At 37.5% G+C, this 20259-nt stretch overlaps 1 protein-coding gene across 1 annotated transcript; it reads right to left on the reverse strand.

Moving 5' to 3' along the window:
- Positions 1-724: 724 nt before the first annotated feature.
- On the reverse strand, positions 725-17449 carry LOC145776746 (sulfotransferase 6B1-like). The gene is made up of 7 exons (XM_082587976.1): positions 17208-17449; positions 16312-16422; positions 12491-12600; positions 12013-12154; positions 7936-8051; positions 5431-5596; positions 725-3596 (listed from the first exon to the last, which is right to left on the reverse strand). The coding sequence occupies exons 1-7, from the start codon at positions 17434-17436 to the stop codon at positions 3472-3474; spliced, it is 999 nt and encodes a 332-aa protein (XP_082444102.1). The 5' UTR covers positions 17437-17449; the 3' UTR covers positions 725-3471.
- Positions 17450-20259: the final 2810 nt, after the last annotated feature.

Below are 20259 nucleotides of genomic sequence, written 5' to 3' on the forward strand. Positions count from 1 at the left end.
TAAAAACACGCTTTTTCTGTGCCCCTGATCACGTTAATGAAGTATGTAGAGCGAGCGAAGCAAGAGAAAAAGATTTGCAAAAACGGAGAAAAATTTGGTAGCTTATATGTATATTTCTCTGTTTCTGGGGCATGTGCCCCTTACTGGATCCGTTACTGGAGTAGCCTACGTTGTAGGTAGAATGAAGACATCATGACGACTTATGGAAATCATTTGTTGCGTAGAAATATAGAGAGTCTCTTTGGCTGCTTCACATGTTTAACTGGACCAGAGAGTAGTTTCGGTTGGACTCAACCCATACATTTTGAATTACTTTGCTTTCGATCCATACTACTGTGAAGCAATAAATCCTCTTTGTGCTCATACAAATACTTGTCCGGCCCGTTAGCTCAGTGGCTACGCGCTCGGCTCAAGATCACGCGGCGCTGGTTTGACTCTCGGGATGTGCACTTGAGCAAAGCATTTCAGGACTGCTTTCCATTTAGCGGCACCTAGTGAAAGGAATAATTCCCCGGCAAGAACACTTCAACAATCGGAAAACTTGAAAACTGAACCAAGTTTACTTTGCATTTGTTTGTGTGAAAAAATGATACATCAGTGTTATGCAAATAGCGCGAGACCCACTAGGGTTAAAATGGCTACGATAGCCCTACTGAGATATTATTCGATTAAAATGCGTAACAGTGTGACATTTCTTACCTCTTCATGCCAAAGCAGACAAAACTCAGTAGCAATATAACATTTAATAGGATTGTACAGGATTACATAAACAAATATAGCAAATGTTTTCTGCTACACATCTAGCCCTTGTCAAGCCATTGATGCTAATGCAGCTCATGCAAAAGTCCAACAGTAAACCATCAATATTTATCCGTTTTTGGGTAACCACGTTTAGTAGGCTACTGGACAGTGGAGAGTGGACACACCAACAGTAGATCAACCAATGGTTTACTAAGTCTGTGGATAAATGAAATTATTCCGCAGGTTATTCTTTCCTTATGCACCAACCTCAATCTGCTTACCAGAAACACAGATTAGCCTACTGATTCACCTATGAAGTCTGGGAAAACTAATTGTCGATTAACTAAGTGAATAGTTAGCAAAAACTTTAAAACGTTTGCAGTTTATATGACGAGATATTCTCAGTCCAAAATAAAAACATTGACATCTACCACAGTTTTGTCAGAACTTCTGTTAAGATGTTTATGTTGATAAAGTTGTTGATAGCCTATCTAATTTAATCCTATTCGTATATTACAATAACAAAGATAAACTTATGTCAAAAGAGGCATACACTGAGGCGGGTAATGATGAAGATATAAGTATGAGATGCTAGGATACAAAATAAAGCGCCGCCAACACAAAAAATAAAAAGTCTCCTGCTCACATTTGGCATTTAGAGAGGATTATTTGAGAGTTATTCCACGTAGGCTTATGCGCAATGTAGTAGTTTACAACACTTGCATGCGTTGTTCACTCTCTTTCGTTTGAGACTAGATCAAATTTCAAGGCAGGTGGTGGAGAGCCAGGTGAGTGTAGCTTCGACCAGCGTTGCTATTCCATGCGTTCCATTTGGTGCCTTGTAGATGGGACATTCGAGAACGACATGACCAGCAGTTTGTTCCTCCGCGCCGCATTCGCAGGCCGATGAGAGAGCCAGACCCCACTTGTGCATGTTGGAATGGAAGCAACCGACTCCGGTTCGGATTCTGTTGAGCTTGACCCAAGTCGGCCGAGGCAGGTCCATACCAGGGGGGCGCGCCACCGGGTGGGGTATAAAACCATGTAGTTTGGTGTCGGTGGCGCACCATGCTGCATTCCAAGTATCTTCCATGAAGTGTGCTGCGCTGATGGCATGATCGCTGAATGGATGTAGTAATTCAACAGCAGCTGGCAAAAAGGGGTGTCTTGACTTTAGTTGCCGGGGGTATTCCTGAGGTGGGATGTTGAGTTTTGCATGAAGCAAGTGGTTAGGATCCCCCGCCGGCGACCCAGGTGTATGATGGCTCCCTTCCGGCGGAGTTCAGCAGGTTGGATGTCTGCAAGGATTGATAAATACTCTGTTGGAGTTGGGCGCAGGCATCTAGTCACAGTTCGTAATGCGTCGTTGATTGGGCTGTCGATGAGGCGGGTGTGGGCACTGCGGCACCAGGCAGGGGTGCAGTATTCAGCAGTGGAGTGAACCAGAGCCAGGGTTGCAGTGCGCAAGGTGTCAGCACCTGCACCCCAAGTTGTGCCTGCCAGACGTCTCAACAGGGCGACTCGAGATGTCAGCTTTTTGCGTAGTGACTGTAAATGGTGACGGTATGTGAGTGACCTGACAAGTGTAACCCCAAGGTATGTTGGTTCTGGGCAGGGGGGCAGAATTTTGCCGTTAACGGTCACTTTCAGATCACGTTTTGCCTCCCTGTTGTTGAGATGGAAGGCTGCCGTCACAGTTTTACTTTCGCTGAGCTTCAGTTTCCATTGATGAAGGTATCCAGTTATGGTCGTCATGTCTTGGCTCAACGTCGTTTGTAATGATTGCCAGTCTTTCGCAGAGTACAAGATGGCCAAGTCATCAGCATATGCATATTTGTCAGATGTTGTTGGTGGTAGGTCGTGCGTATAGACGTTGAAGAGGAGGGGAGCCAAGACTGATCCCTGTGGGACACCGTTTTTGAGTCGCCGCAGTCTACTTGGTTTTCCGCTTCCGGTGGTAAGGGTAACACTCCTGTTGGTGGATGAGTTCCATGATCATTTTGACCATGTGCCTGTCAGGGAGTAGGCGGAGTAGCTTGTAGACCAGGCCACGGTGCCAAACAGTGTCATAGGCTGCTGTTAGGTCGATAAAAACAGCCCCCGCTTTCTTTTCTGCCGAGAAACTCTCCTCAATATCCTGAGTTAGTGTTCACTAATGTTATGTGACACTTGGGCTTGTCAAGGCAAAATAGTAAAAGCTTGGTGAAAATTTTTCAGAAAGAATCTTTGAGTAATTTTGACAAAAACTAAAGATGAAAAAAGACAAGCAAGTTATGCCATGGCTACAAAGAGATGTAATCTAATTTGTTACATTTTACAGATTTTGACCAACGTTACTGCTACTGCCTGATTGAAATTTTGGAAAATTTTTGTTTACTCTTTGCTGACTACTTGACTAGTAATAACATAAAAGCTTTTTGCTGTTTTAGAAAAGCAGTAAAAAAAAGAAAAAGTAAGGTGAAAAACGTCCAGTTAGGTTCGAGTGATTAATATTCTCACAAAAATTTTATGAATCAAATTGTCTTTGTTTTTTAATGCCTGATTCAGACAGTTACCAATAGTTGGTAAAACGTGAAAAATTTTGCAGAATGTGACATCTCTAGATATATAGATATCTCTAGATATATAGATATCTCTAGATAGCCATATGGTTATGTCAAAATATAGCTAGGATATAGTGTATAATATGCAGTCAAGATGCAAAACAATTCATGACGTTGAAGATTAAAACTATATGGACGGGTGAAGCTCGTAAGTAAACTTGATATCGGTATCTTTCAGCTTTTCTTCCATTATTGCGTCAATCCTTTCAGACTGACTGACAGTAAAGAAATCCTTCCACCCTCCAACACCACCTGAGAGTAAACACAATACTTTAATTTTGCTAGTAGGTCTACTAAGTAAAATTAACAAATCAGTCTTCAATTTTACGGATAGCGTGTTATCATCACCGATATTCGAATATAAAACTGCTGTAGGCTGCTATTCCAGACAATTTTTGCATTGATAGTAAAATATGTCAACAAAAGGAGTATAAACATGATTTGAACAGCTGTTATACAAAACCAAATAAAAAGTTGTAATGTTATGTCAACCGTTTACAGTACATATTTATTATCATTATTTTGTTTAATTTTGTATGAACAATTTACTTTGCAACAGCTAGATTAAGGATGGTCCTTATAGGCCTATGTAGCTAAAAATTTCAGTTGAAGAATATTGTATAAGCGTTCCTTACATTGGTTCCGCTTGATGTAAAATCACTTCGTGTGAAATATTTTTTGTTTTAAACGACAATTAAGGTATGCTCAATGCAAACAAAATTTTACGTGGCTGGGTCCCATTGAAAAAATAACAAAAATATGACACTACTAGAAATGAGCGGTTATCAAATGTTCTCAAATAACAATATGATGAATATTTCTTTGCACGTGTTCGCAATACTCTGACCTTCTGATTCTCAACAAGTTCAGGTTTAGTTACATGAAGGAGTTTCTTTCAGCGCCCAGCCACTACTTGGATGATAATTGTGTTTGCTTTTCTGATTTTATGTGCAGTACTGCAGTCCTTTAGTCTTCACCGGCTAACAAAACATTTGGCACAAAGCGTGAAAATCGTTTCAGAATATATCAGCTTTCTGATTCCGAAAATGCACTTAGTGTTTTCAAACTGGCTCTAGTTATCGAGGTATTCGACAAAGGATATTTGAAATCATTACCCGAAAGCTTTTTTATTAGTAAAATCACTCATTTTAGCACTGATTCATTGTGATGTCATAATTGCATTTGTTCAATTCACTTGATTGTTATCGTAAATTCACAAACACACGAGAGAGAGAGATGTTAAAATAAACTGGAAGGAATGAAAAAGAGACTTAAAGTTCAATGATAAAGGTTGAAAATCGTGGTACATCACACGAAGAAATAACCTGAAAATCATGTGGTTATGAATGCAGCTTTTTATTGAAAACCAGGCCTATTGAAATTGTTACTTGTACAAACGAAATTTTATTGTATGCCATTGCTTGCTTATGCATACCCTTTTCTGCATGGAATTTTATTCTGAGCTACTGTATACACAGCTAATAAAATATGCCTATGACATGTAGGACGTTGTCAACAATCCAGATATACTGTATTTGTGACAAGTATACGGAGAACACGCGCTTCAGTCTGAGTGATTTTAATAAAAGAAGTTATAAAGCTTATTACTTAGACATGAAGCTGGGAAATTAAGATAAATCCTAGGTTCCTCATAAAAACTGCAAACATTATACTAAAACCCGTTTCTGGGCTTGAAGTAAGTTAAGGCTAAGAAGTTCAGAGTGTAACGGTGAAACGAGAGCCGCGGAATCACCACGGCGATTCATATATCTGCACGGTAAACATGTTCGAAATGAAATCGAACAATTCAAAATGCGGAGAAAAATCAAGGTCTTTGAGCATACCTTAGATGTTGATTAATTGAATAAAAACTTGAGGTTTCCATTTTAACTCATTCGGAAATATTTTAGAAGGCGCCCGTTTAAAAATTTAAAAGATCGCAAATAAGGACCATCTTAAGCTATATGTTGGATCAAAGCGTCTCGGATTTTTTTCTAAATGTGTAGGCCTATTTTTCTGTTTTCTTTGAACCAATCAACCAGAGTTGGACTCTAAAGCAACAACAAAAAATACTGTTTAATCTCACCTTTTTGCATGTTTATGTTCATAAAGAATGACTTGAATGTTTCTCCAGCTGAATAAGTTTCTTTCATACTTTTAAAACTACAAGCATCAGCTATAGTTTTTATTTTTTCATCAGTCACTGGGGCGTCCAAAAACGTTGCCAATGATTTGATTTGGCCTTCGAGATCCTACAAAGTTAAGTTCATTTAAAAATATCGATCATTTTCAGTAGCTTACCACGAATAGGAACATAAAAAGGCGAGTCCCATACTTGATCCAAGCATCGGGGGATGAGAAGATAAGGTTCTCATTATACTAAGCCTTCGACACAAACGAAAGTAGGTTAGTAGGGTGGTCAGTTATTTCCTTTCTCTCGGCCGCCTTTACTTCAGCAATTACGCCCACCCAATCTATTACACCCTGGGTAGAGGTAAGCGGTGTTTTTTTTTCACAACCAGCATAAGCCGGGAGTCGAACCAGGATTGCATGATTAGAAAGCGAGCTTCTTACCCGCTGCGCCATCCCACCACTGATTGAATAGGAACGTAAATTGTTAAAAACCACAGAAAGACATTCTACGATTTGTACGTTTATCAGAGAACCTAGGATCAGATTGTACTGTCACTGTTTCATAAAATACTGCAAGATAAGCTAAAGTTTTTAAAAGAAGTTTTAAAAAGTCTGTTTTGTACACTACATTTCACTCTTCAAGAGGGTGGAATAGGACATAAGAAGGATACCAGACTTTTAAAACATATCATTAGCAGAATTGAGACTTGGGAAAAATGAGACCATAACAATTTAAACAATTGCAACTTTGAATGAGCATTGCGAACATTATCACATACAGTGAAATGTAACATATCTCAAATGCAGTGACAAAAATGTCAAATAACAGACAAAAATGCAAGGCAAGGAAAGTTTTATAAATGAGTAAAAAAATGTGTTGATGTCACCTGGTAGTTTTTGCTTTAGCATTAGCATATAATGATGAGTTACGTTGAATAGGATTTGTAAGTGCTCAATTATAAATAGGCTAGTTTGCGACCCTTGAAAATGATAAAAAAATCTTTTATTGGTGGAGTTCATTTTGTCTATTTGGTCTTGAGCCGACATTTGGTAAAATAATATCCAGTGTTGCACGCGTCAATGAGATAAATTGACTGCGTCAGTGTCAGCGCGACTTGCCTAAAAACTTTACGGTGTAAAGTACTGCGTCAGCTCTTAAATAAATTGACGGCCTCAGCGTCTGCGCTAATTTCTAGCGCTATTTTAGCCAGGGTCTTATGAAACAGAAGTATTTCAACCAAGTTTAGGCTAACAATAGCTATGAATAAAGAGCAGGCATTATGTTTTGAGACTGTATTGTAATTAACTGCTTAGCTTATTAGTTATTTCCTTGTAGAAACACAAGCATTTCAAAACGTTTGTCTGACAATGTGCTGCGTTTGGGACGCATAATGTCCTTTCCAAGCGAAAACATGCGTTCCACAGCAGCGCTGAATGGTATTGGTGCGTTGTATTTCAAAACCAAGCCTTGAAAACCTTCACTCTGAAAGGCAACACTGTTCCAAGCGTGCTGTGTGATGGTTTTAGCATAATTATATAAATCTTTTGACGAGGTCCACTGCAACAAAATCGCCCTTTTCAGGGGCATAGAGCTCTTGAAATAAAGTATCTTCAACCTCCGCAATGACATTCATTGACCTTTCGCTTTCTCTCTCTGATCTCTCGTTCTCGATAGGCTACTGCTCACGATATGAGTGATCACCACTTGGCGAACTTCTTCCGCTTGCATTCCAGGTAGCCATTCCAACCAACGCGAAAGCCGGTAATTCGTTTGAGTCGCGCTGGCCAAAATACATTGTGAAACGAGATAACAAAAAATGACGCATAGCGCTTGACGCATTAAATCGGCAAAATAGTTGACGGCGCTATCACTTCCGTCAATTAAAAGAAATGACGGCGCTAGCCTCAGCGTCAACAAAAAGTTGACGGCGTCAACGGACAACACTGATAATATCATAGTTTTTGTTAAGTTTTTATCAGATGATGTTAGGTTGTTTTTCTACAGTAGGCCTACAATGTTCGCAACTGGTCATGATTGGTTAAATCGGTTATAGGCGAATTCTTCGTAAACAGTTCTTCGTAAAGCAATTCTTCGTAAGCAATTCTTCGTAAAACAATTGTTCGTAAACAGTTGTTGGTGAAATGAAATCCGTAAAAGAATTTTTCGTAAAGCATTTCTTCGTATACATCAAATCTCCATTGCATGCACGAATAAATGCTTTGGGAAGAATTGTTTTACAAAGATTTAACTTTACGAAGAATTGTTTTACGAAAAATTGCTTACGAAGAATTGCTTTACGAAGAACTGTTTACGAAGAAAACGTCGGACACCGGTTAAATCACATTGAAAAAACTTCAAGAGACTCAAGAATTGATCTGTCATAAAATTGATCAGTTGTGGAAAGCTTGTTTGTAGCTTAGTTCAATTTTTTGCAATTTAAACATGACGGGAACTTACCTTAATCATATCTTCATAGTAAATGAAGTAGACATTCTTATTGTCTTTATGCTTGTACCATGTCAATATATGGTCAGGATACCATTGTCCTGGTTTCATGGTCCATGGAAAATCCCCTATGTTGGATGGTTGTGTAAGCTTACGTTTCTGTATAGTAAATAGCGAATACTTTTTCCGGTTAGTGTATTTTCGCTGCCAAATTTATAACATATTTTTACAATAACAATATATTTAAGCTACAGAACTTAAAATGTATTTTTTACTTTGTCATTTGTCAGTTAAAAACTGCAGGCTTTGCTAGAAAAGTGATTCTGCACGGCCACGGGCATCTCACGTTTTGAGCAGTCTGATACGTGAAAACTTGCAGACCATCGCTTTCAATTAACACACTACCGTAAAGTAAATGATAACGAAGGTTTCTCAAGATATGTCTGGGTCAGCATACAACCCTTCACTAATTAGAAATGTTTGTTGCGCTTAGGTTAAAAAAGTAGAACTTTTTTTGCTGTATTCTAGAACATTAATTTGGCCTACTGCACGGCCACCTGGAGATGCGGCCTGATTTGTCACATTTTGCAGATTCTGATTACCGCTACTGCTAGTGTTTGACTGACATTTTTTGAGATTTTTTTTATTTTTTGCTGTCTCCTAATGATATAAAAGTAGAAAAACGCTGAATCAGACTGTTATTGAAAAATTAACAGTCTGACTAAAATCTTCGAAATCAAATTGTTTTTGTTTTTCAACATATGAGGATGTTAAAACCTCTTGTGTAATCTAGGGAAAGCAGTAAAGAAAGTGTAAAAATAAATTTTTAGAAAAATCTATTTAAACATTCTCCCAAAGTTAGCAAAACCGAAATTTTCTGCAAAATGTGACAAATCAGGCCGTATCTTTAGGTAGCCATGTCTACTGCTATAATTAGATTATTGTTAATAATTGCACATGTAAAATATCAATGCTGCGTAAATTAGTTTAGGTTATAGGCTTACTGTAAAGTTAAAATACAATAAACCCTAACAACACGTTTACTACGACACACTCACTGCTCATATATCTGATTGAAACCGTTGTGTTTCAGCAGAGGTGAACACGCAAATGCAACGTACAACTGCGAATTAACACTGCATAGCCTACACATTTTCCAGACAGCCACTTCATCTGGTCAAGATCTTTTTTTTTAAATCGGGTACGGATCTGACCAGATCTCTACCAAATCTGGAGCAGAAAAAGTGGCTGTCTGGGTTGAACAAAGCATATGGGCGTGTATCACATTGGTTCCCTATGGAGTTAACAATTTTTTTTTCTTTATCGAGTATGGGAAAGCGGGCAAAAAGGACATGCTAACTTGAAAGTGCTCTATTTGAGCAAACAACTTTAACATCATAGACTTATTGGGTTTTTTGGATTAACATGTCACTTAACAACAGCTGCTCAGAACATGAAACTTAATGTGTTTTTTATTATTTTTTTTTTTGTTATTCACAAAAAAACAATTTTTACTCTGGGTGTCCGTTTTGGCCCGGAGATGGGGCAAAACAAACATAGCATATAATCGCTTTGCCTCTAAGTTCATTTTGTGAGTTAATTGTCAAGATTTAGCGATTTTTTGTAAACTTGTTAGAATGAATATCTATGAATAAAAACAGTCAGGTTTGGTGATCAGTAAAATTATTTTAAAGAATGCTTTCGCGCCATAAATCCAACTTTTTCAATAGCCTAGTAATATTCAAATAAGAATAAAATTAGCTGTTTGTCAAACAGTGTTTGACAGATGTACCTTTGCTGTTTCACGTCTTCAAACTAGCTAGCTATCTGTTTGAAAACAACTTTTACCCCCCAAAAAAAGCTGTTTCTTTTAGGCTGCGTTACAACTGATATATCGATATCCGTTTTGCCTCAAACAAATTACCTAAAAAGTTTATAATCACAAGAAAAACTGAAATATGTAGAAAGCTCATTTTTTTTTAAAATATTTTTGATAGGCAAGTAGCCTACCCTTGAGTAGACCTTTAGAAATTTAAACGATTTTGTGCTCTGGTGGCATTGGAGACAGTGCTGCCAAAAGTGATTATCCGACAACTTTGCTTTCCTCGCTAGAGCAAGCCACTGCGAGCGCTATCTGTCCAAATTTTTGCTAGCCTTTTAGATTTTTTTTAAAGTTAGCTAGACAACCAAATAACTAGACAGTTTAGAAAATAGCGTACGTCAGCTAGATCAATGGCCTCCCTTGCTGAGAACCACTGATCTAGGCGAGTAGTTAGCCTTTTTTCCCTCCCTAGATTTCTTTTGGAAGCAACCTTTCCCCTTTAAGGGAATCAGGGGCGTTGACAAGGGGGTCTAGGTGATACTTTTGGACCCGAGCCCGGAATATTTAAAGGGCCCGAATTTAAAAAATTCTCCGCGACTTCAAACATTATCAAGATCTTAATATAATCAGATCTAAAGGAATTGCGATCAAAGGTTAAAACAGCCCTTTCAGCCGTCAGATGGTAAAGTACCGGGCCCCCTTCTGGGTACCGCGCCCACTTCAGCTTTCTGGTGGTAAAATAGCCACCTCTGCCAACAAACAGTAAAATAAGAATTTAGTCTAGTATAGTGATTTCCCTAACCACGAATATTACCCGAAACACGAATTTCAAAATAACCAGGCTAATATTTGTTCAAACTCAAAAACTGAAATGGCATGCTTGACCTAGGCCCAAACACCTTTCCGAAATTGAAAACTTTCTGACGGTCTGTAGTGCTGTCAATTCTCTTCTGGTGACCCTAGAATGACCAGTGAAATATCAATGGAATCGGGAAGTAATAATCTAGCGCCATGTGACAAATAAAAGTTCAAAAAAGCAACCGCTAGATAGAGATAGTAAGTTTTGCGGTTCAAGAGATTTTAAGATTGCGCAAGATTTGTTAAATGACCATGCTTAAACGACATCAATAAAAGTTTGTACACAAACTTTATATTCATAACTTTGTCGATGAAGGGGGCCCAAAATAAATTGGTACCGGGCCCGAGAAATCCTGTCAACGGCCCTGAAGGGAATCAGCTGTTCTCCACGTATACTTGTAAAATACAAGGACAAAGTGTAGCCGTTATTGATGTTCGTGATGAAATTGAAAGCTTTTGAGCTTGAGGTTTAGAATCATATTTAAAGCGGAAATCAATGATTTCACAATCAAGAAAATTGAAATACATTTTCTAATCTGGAATTAACATAGCGCCAACAAGTTTTTGAATCTTTATTCTCGGACTGACAAAGCCTTGATAGTTTATCTCTGGTAGTTTCACATAGCCTACTTGTGGAGGCTTTGACGCAGGGCCGGTTACGTAAACTGGCAGAGCGAAGTTTTCCTATATTATTAAAGTGTTGTTGCCGGAGAATTATTCCATTCACTAGGTGCCGCTGCATGGAGAGCAGACCTGAAATGCGTTGTTCAAGCGCACACCCCGAAAACCGAACCTAACGCCGCGTGATCTTGAACCGGACGCGTAACCACTGAGTTAACGGGGCTTTGTTAAATTTATGGTCATGTGCTAACCTTTACCGACGAAGCAAAGCATTATTATCATTATTAGTATTGTGACGTTTGCAACCACGTACTTCTGTGAATCAGGATTCGCTACACTTGGAAGCATAACACAAACAACCAATTTTGGTTAGCCCATATTTCCTAAAGACAACATCCGGGAAACTTTTCGAAATTGTTCCAACAATATCTGAAATTGTTGATCGAAAACAGTCGAAAAGCAAACACTTCTACTTTTTTTTAGTATCATGACGTCATTCGTGTAGCCTATGGGTTTCAAAGCAGCGTTCCTTTGTTTTTGCAAATAAGAGCACACTAATTAGTGGTCTCCATTAAATTAAACATGATATAAATTTTATCTTCAAACTTGTCAAAGGGTACATTAGAAAAAAATAGTTTATTATCTATTAATAGTACGGTAGCTAAATTAGTTGTAGAGCACTTTAAGGTTGAAATAAACTTGTAAAGAGAAGTAAAACACTGCCAAATTGATTTTTTAGAGTAGTTAAAAAAGTGAACCTTCTCATCTCGTCATGCAACATTACTTACCTTGAACTACGTGTTCAAAAAATCTATCCCAACCAGAGTTACGCATCGACAGAAGTGGTTCTTTTTGGCCTGAAGGTATGACTTGGAGAAACTTGTAATAAGAAACCATCTGATCCTTTGGATTGCGAAGTATATAAACTATCTGAAATAATGCATGGCTATGAAGTAATGTTAGCTTCTGTTAAAACCAATTGTGGTGTGACGAGTGTATGTCGCATACTGTGTAATTGGTTTTCATATTTATAACTGAAACATCTCATGATATTTTAAAATTATGCTGGTCACTCAAAAGTAGTAAATTAATTACTTCTCATGAAAATTTTTTTAGTTTAATTACGACAAAAAGTAAAACTGTTTTGTTCCAAGTAAGAGATCAATCCATTTTTAAAAGATACAGAAAATCACATTTCAAATGTCACAACTCCAATTGCGTACGGTATCATAATAAAAAATAATAATAATATACGTCCAAGCACACCTTCACGTTTGCCTTTGTGTACATTTCCACATTGAAAAGACCAGCTTGTATATGAGTCTGTGAAACTCGACGCTTCAAAGGAACCTTTGCCATTACTTCAAACTTTGAGCCTATATCAAAATACACCTTCATACATCTTCTACAATGTGTTCGAAAAAGGACAATCAACAGCCTCAAAAGTAAATCAGAGGCTCCTAACTAGGGGGTGCACACACTGTTAGCGAGTGTGTTAACTATCTTCAGGTAAAGCTCTTTAGCTTGATTGTTTTCTTTTAACTTAGCAATCAATCCGCGTTTAACATAGAAATAATGCCATTTTCCTAATGTCGCAAATGTCCAATTGCTAATCTCTATAAACAGAAAAAATTGCATGCACCTTTGCATTTTCTTTTATGTACTTTTCCACATTGACTAGATCAGCTTGCATATAAGACGCAGCAGCATCCCGCCGTTTCAAAGGAATCTTTTTCATTACTTCAAACTTTAAGGCTATCGGTACATCAATAAAGAGCTTATGCTTATTGAAGAACAATAAACCGTCTCGAGAGCAGCTGTTTTCAATCCGTGGGTGCTGGCTCCGGATAGAATCTTCGGAAAGATTCTCATTCGTGTGTTGTAATTATTAATTAACACAATCTAATAATGCGATTCTAATTCTGTTTTGTGGGCTTAGTGGTGGCCTTGCGCAAAAATAGTGAACTACAAAAGTGTGATATAATAAAAATTAGCCATGCAAAAAAAGGTTGAGAATTACTGCTTTAAAGAATAATGATTTTCACTCAACATGGTTAGTGGTAATGAAAAGAATGACTCTCCTAGTTGGGACACCAGCAGGCAGTGGGCCATTAATAATTGACTTTTTACCCGTAGTTTCGTTCTTCATTAAAATTTTGTTTTTAAGCTTTGATATTTTTAAATCTCCACTTTAATTTTACTGAGTTAAACCTGCAACATCAACGTTGAAACCAGGAATTTGTGGAAGCTTTAGTGTTGCCAGATGTTGTTAAAACTTCTCCGGTAAAGTGTTATTTTACAGTAATAGTAGCCCAAAATTTTCCCATTGAAATTAATCGAGCTCATCAAAGCATAATAATAAAGAACTAGAAAAAAATAACAAGATTTATTGCTTGACACACGATACTTTATATCCGGGGTGTCTAAAGTCCGGCTCACAGGCTAAATCTAGCCAGCTATTTGTTTTCATAAGGCCCTCGCCTGTTGTTGCACAATTAGGGGGGGGGGGGGTTAATCGGATTGTTTTAAAATTAAACTTTAACCCTGTTTTAAGATACAACAGTATATTTTAAGACCTTTCGTAAAAACTATTTGAAATCTCCGTCCATATTTTAGTTGGTGCTGGTCTCAGTTTAGTAGCCGGTGAGAAGGGGTCATGGATTAATTTCAATGTTGGATTGGTCGACCTCTGCTCTATTTCTGTCTAATGTTTCGCTTGACATGATGCTTGCTGTGTTGTTTTACGTCTTCACATCTAGACTCAGAATAAATCAGAACGTGAAGCATTAAAGACTTGTGTCCTGGTCACCCCTCACCACCATCGTGCCCAGGGATGTTGTCGATGGCTGTGTATAAGCGGCGTCTCAACATACGACACGCCGCCTCCCCTACAATGACATTATGGGGATCGACTTGCCTCTGGTACTACGCTTTTGCCGTAACAACCAATTGAAAACCTCATGCTGACACTTACTGTTAAAGATGCTTCAACGACAATATTGAGTGTAAACTTGTTGTGGGCCAAATGGCTGGTGGTCGACGAGAAGTGGTTGTGGAGAAAGTTCTATCAAAAGGACACTAGACAGTAGACAAGGCGCCAATACTATAAAGTGAACTTTCAAAACGTCTTTCTGTAAATACCTTCACAATGCACTCCAGGCAAGAAAAGGCAACATCCATAAATGAGCTGTTTTGCTTGAAACCTACCGTATTTCTCCGATTGTTTTTTGATCCACAAGCCAAATATGAAGCTTTGGCTCCACAGTATTTGGTGAACCTGTGTACTGTACAACTGTGGAAGACCAGCCAGTTAAAACCCATACCCATAGACCAGCCAGCTATGGATATTGACTATAGTTTGACCCCATAAATAGATGCACATTTGAATTGTTTATAATGACAAGTCGGCGATTGCCAACTTTCTCAATGCAGAATATTTCTATATTTGGTACGCTTTTGCGCATGCGCATGGTCATGCGCACGAATCGAATTGACCACTTTACCGTGTCTACGATGAAACCAAGACCAAAAACAAACTGTTTACAGCTGTCCTGCAACATTTTTAACGCGATTTAGTACGGTACAATAGCAAACAATATTTGACATTAAATCTAAAAAAAAAAATGACGTTCATGCCATGCAACAAAATTTTACGAGAATTGTAATTTTCAGTCTAGGGAGGGTTTTTAGACAAAAATTCACTAGTTTAAAAAATATATATATCAGAGATCTTAGGATATACTGTTGTACTTTAAGATCAGGTCTAAAGTTGAAAGTAGATTTATTCTCCCCATCTCTTAGCACAATGTGTTATTTTTAGCCCGTTGACACACAGACCATACAAATTCAACTTGCATGTTTTACAGTATTTTCTTACAGACAAAAGTCAGGCGAGAAAAGCTTGAATCATTCTTGGGTCATAATTACGAAATCAACTATTATTGCCTGGAAAATATGGTAATAATGAGTGACAGTCGAGCATTCATCAACTTTCTTGCTAGCAAATTTAACGGCCGTTTTATTGTACCGAAAATCTAAAAGACTTATTGCTATTCACTTATTTCTGTTTGAACCCGGATGAGACTCAAGTCATTACCAGCTCCAGTTCACCCTGCAGCTAGCGGAGCTTCCTTGTAATGCCGACAGCAACATCTTTCTCTCGTGCCTTTTTCCAGCAGTTAAATAAAAATAATTCAAGAAATGCAAAATTTGCAAAAAAGTGTTGAGCTTTTTCGGTTCAACTTATTTTTGTGAGCTGCAGACCTTCTCAGTTTTTGTTTTGCAAAGTTTTTGGATGTCCAAATTTCTAATGGAAAGGCAGATAACCTATAGCCTACAGTCTAACTCATCATATCTCGGAATATGTATACAATGAAATAGTTTAACCTGCATATTGCTTTGTTGCATGAAAATGACATTAAATGCAGTAACACAATATTGCTATATAATATAGGCTATGTATCTTTCTTTATGTAAAATAAGATTTTTAGAAGCTGTTGGCCCGCGGGCACTTCCGTATTATCAAATCTGGCCCGCTTGGAAAAAAATTTTGGACACACCTGCCCTAAGACGTAGTTTTCATTTTTAAATTAGTTTTTTTAGTTTTAGAGGTTTAGTCAAATATTTTCTAACTTTGTAGTTTCCTTACAGGTTAAATAAGTTTACAAATATCATTACGAGATGAATGTAATTTGTTTTTGAATAAATTTATTTAACGTCAAATTTTGGTATAGTTTTGAATGAACAAGATTTGGGCGACTACCGCTTTGAAGTAGCATTTCTGTTTAAAATTAGAAAAACAACTGGCCACACTTGTTTAGCGTACCCCTTTCTTGGTAATTAACGTAGCCTAGTTAGAAATTCCCTCCCGTGGTTAAAACTTTATCATTTCAGAAACATTCTCTTAAAACTTATATTTTCTTATTTTCTGTCATTTCTAAATCTTGCGTTATTATTTTTGCGTATTGCTTTCATATCTCTGGTAAATAGGGATAAATTTGGAAATTAAAATCGCGGGTCAAATCGTATACGTTCAATTGCCAAAACCATTGAAAAACTGACTACGATATTCTGTGTAATGGACTCACTTGGTGCTATTTCAAGTATAGTAGTTGGATGAGGAAATAGAGAAGCGAGTTGGTATTCTTCTTCGTCTTTACAAACGATGCGCTGTATTATTTCACTGGTCCAAGTTGTACCTGAATGGAAAAGTCTATAAGAGCTTCCAAAAAAATTCATTGTTATTGAATTGCGTCCTGGCTAAATTAAACTATTTATTTATTGAAAGTTAAAATCACTTAGGTTGATCTGTGGCTATATGCCAACTCAACAACAGCATGTTGCACAGCATCTTGACGAAAAACAAGCGTGTCGACACCCAGTTAAAACTAGACTCCTTAGGCCCCTCATTCAGAGATCCCAGCAGATCGACTCATACGTGGTACCCTTATCAGCCGTAAGTTCCGCTCTCTTTCTGTCGAACATCCGAGCATTAAGGAAGTTTGCATCAAAAAAACAAGTGATCCACTACCCTGTTGAAGCGTCTAGTCTTATCCACTTCCAATGTGGTGATCACCTTTTCCTGTGTCGGGGTGATACCACACCTCACAAGCTTAACGAACGACCATAAGTGAATACTTTGCGGCAAAGAAGATGAGTAGTCAGACCACCTTAGACATCGAGGTTCTGTTTTGTGGTAGACCGTCGTTGCCAATTAGGAGCTCTTATTGAATGAATTCATCTGTTCCCCACCCAGAAGGTTAGCAAACTCATCGATGCAAAGTCCTCAGGCGGCTGTGTTGATTTAACATTAGCAATAACAGAACTGCGGTTTTATAGTTCATGAAGTAAGGATTGCAATATTACACTAGTAGCCTATATTGGCTTCTGTCCATGCATAGCCTACATTTCTTGCAACACAAATAATTTCCTGTTGTAAACCTACTTGCAGCACATAATTTCACCGAATTCTTTGTTTTCTTACCAGTTTTTGGATAGCCTGTAACTAAAACATTGCCTTCTTTTAGACACAAATTTTCACAGCAGTACTTCCCAGTTTCTGCCGAAAATCCTGGTGAAAAAGCATGATCGTTCCATTTGGTACTTTGCTTATCCGATCTGAATTTTTCTATCCCATTTAGCAAAACTTTCAAATCATCATCCGAAAGTATTTTTTCCAATAATTTAGTTTGTAAGTTCACATGAGAAGACATCACAGAAGCTTATTTTTAGACGACTATGAGAACAAAACAAATGTACAGTAGACCTGCCAAAACACGTAAAAAATAAAATTTGTTCAATCAATTTTTAGACAAACTATAACTATTTCGAACAAAATAATATCTTTAGTTTCTGAACTTGAAGTACAGTAGGGGTAAACCGGAGAAAAAGTTAAACATTTTTTGTTTTCCCCCTGGTCGAAATGCATCTTCAATTTTAATGAAGCTTTGCCTGTTGAGCCGTAGAGCTTATTTTTACAGTCATAAACTGTTTTTGAGTAAATTAACTACTTTATTTGTAAACTAAAATTGAAATCAAGGTGTCGTTTTCTACTTTTGCCTCACTAGTAGAGTAGGCTAAGTTGTTAAACTTCAGGGGCAAGTGATAGGTTTCTACAAAACTATATTTCAAACACAAACCATTAAATGTTTTTTTATAGCCGGTACAACGTAAATTATTTCACCCCTCAATTGGGCACTTTGTAGACCACAAACAGAACCACTCGACAAGCTCTTATGGCGGGATCAAAGCAAAGAAACGCTCAAAAATCGTCATAGAACTTCCGCAGGACATCATTTTCAAGCGACGAATGGAATACCACCAAGCAAAAAACATGGTCTAAATTATTGAAGCTCATCGAAATTACAACTTGGAGAAGCGTCAAAAAGAATTAATGGAGAATGTGAACAAATTCTACTACATTAGGCTATAAACTGCCAAATGTCTGGCTCCCAAGTCAGATCGAGAACGAACCCAGTAAACGATGAGGAACCGACTAAAAATTTCTTTAAAGTAGAAGAGAAGAATTGTAAAAGCAGTTCCATTACAGAAATACACAGCGCTAAGATACAATTCTTACTGGAAAAAAGTAATACGTAAGGAAGTCCACACCTTCTATCACTCGTGGTGGGGTGTAAAAGATAATATCAACCTCAAGGACAACATTTATCTAAATATACTGGAAGATACAAAAATCGATGAAGAAAATGCTGGACGAACAGAGCAGCTCATCACATTAACATAAGTCAAAACAGCTATTTATTCCTTAAACAAAGACTCCTCACCAGGATCCGACGGGCTCGGCTCAATTTTTTACCAAAAGTGTGGCATTTCTTGAAACATGACATATTAAAAATGTTTACCAACTGCTATCTGAGAAATAAAATGACTCATTCAATGAGAGAAGCAAAAGTAAAAGTAATCTTCAAAAAAGGTAAAAAAGAAAAAACTTCAAAACTGGAGACCGATTTCTCTCCTCAACACTGACTACAAAATACTCAGTAAAAATCTCGCCAATAGGCTCACACCTCTGATAACCGATCTGATTTATGTGGCCTACCTAACCGGAGAATAGAACATGTCATTATAAACATAATAATAACTTTAGAGAAAGCTTTCGACAGAACAAAACACTTTAAACACCTGGCACCTACAAAATTCCATAAACGTGTTTTTAAGGACCACCCTAATATACTGTATATTGGTGAGCCTACAATTGTTTATTCTGATGATGCAAAGTGAGTTCACGACAGAGATGAAAAAAATATTTTTATAAGGCATCTAAGGACTGTGGTCGTTGGTGCAGTCACGCTCAAAAATCCAATGTCACACACGTCCTCACTAAATGACGTCCTGGCATCATCTGAATTTATTGAATAGTGAAGTCTTAGCACAAAAACCCCTGGCTTTCTTTAACATAATTGCCATAGGCATGCTGCAGAAGCGCTAATTTTACAGAGTCACGCTTACCGTCAGCAAGCAGACCACGTTATTGAAAATAAAAATAAAATAACGTAAAAAGAATAGTAAGACAATTACAATCCTGGAAAGAACAAACGAGACGCTGGAAGAAATATAGGTTTTGCAGCAGAAGGCGTTCCGGTTTAGCGATATTAGCTTAGTATTTCCGCAGTCATGCGAAACCAAACATAGTTATGTTCAATGCAAGCAGATATGTTCCGTTTCTGTACTTGTACCAGCATTAAAATGAAGTGTGAATCCACAGCTCTTTTCAATTGGGTTTACCTCTGTGCCAAGGGTATTTTACCAAAATCGATACTTTTATGAAAAACGAATTTCGGCGTATTTTTGAAAGGCTGGTTTAGGTTGTTTTGTCAAAATAGATTTGGAACTGTCAAGGATATGTTTTGCGCCATCGATGGCTTGTATGACGTTGTAAAAAAAATTATCATTGATGACGTCATGATTTTGCCTTTTTTTCCCTAAAAACTCTGTTTTTTCTAACTATTCAGCATACTTTGATAGTGAAGGCATTTATTTGGAGGAATACTACTATTTACTCCTAATATTTCACTCTCATGATTTATTTCATCATCAAAGAAGTTATAAACTTTTGAAACAGATTAAAGCAATTTATTTTGTTTTGGCTCCTGTACTATGGCTATAAACTTGGGAGGTAAAATTCAACCTTATCAAGTATCTCGTCAGTGAATATTTGTCTTCAGCATGAATTTCGCATTTGCTTTGGACGTAGGCTACCAGAAACGTCTAACCATCTTAAAAAAACAAAAAGCCTGGCATACAACTAACTACATATTTTGACGTATCACATACGTCCTTGGCATACAAATAATGCATTCTTATGACGTATGAGAAACGTCAAGGGCTCTCAAAGGGTTAGCACAAAAAAATACTATTAGGCCTGATTTATTTGCTCATAAATATTATTAGGCTAAGTTCTTTTGTTTTCGTTGGTGAAGTAGGTCTACATAATATTGGCCATTTGCCCACATTGATTAATTAGTTGCATTAAATTCTTTTGTATTAGGCCTATATTAAGTTCTTTTGCAGTTTTC

Source organism: Aplidium turbinatum, chromosome 1, assembly GCF_918807975.1.
Source record: "Aplidium turbinatum chromosome 1, kaAplTurb1.1, whole genome shotgun sequence".
Taxonomy (NCBI): Eukaryota; Metazoa; Chordata; class Ascidiacea; order Aplousobranchia; family Polyclinidae; genus Aplidium; species Aplidium turbinatum.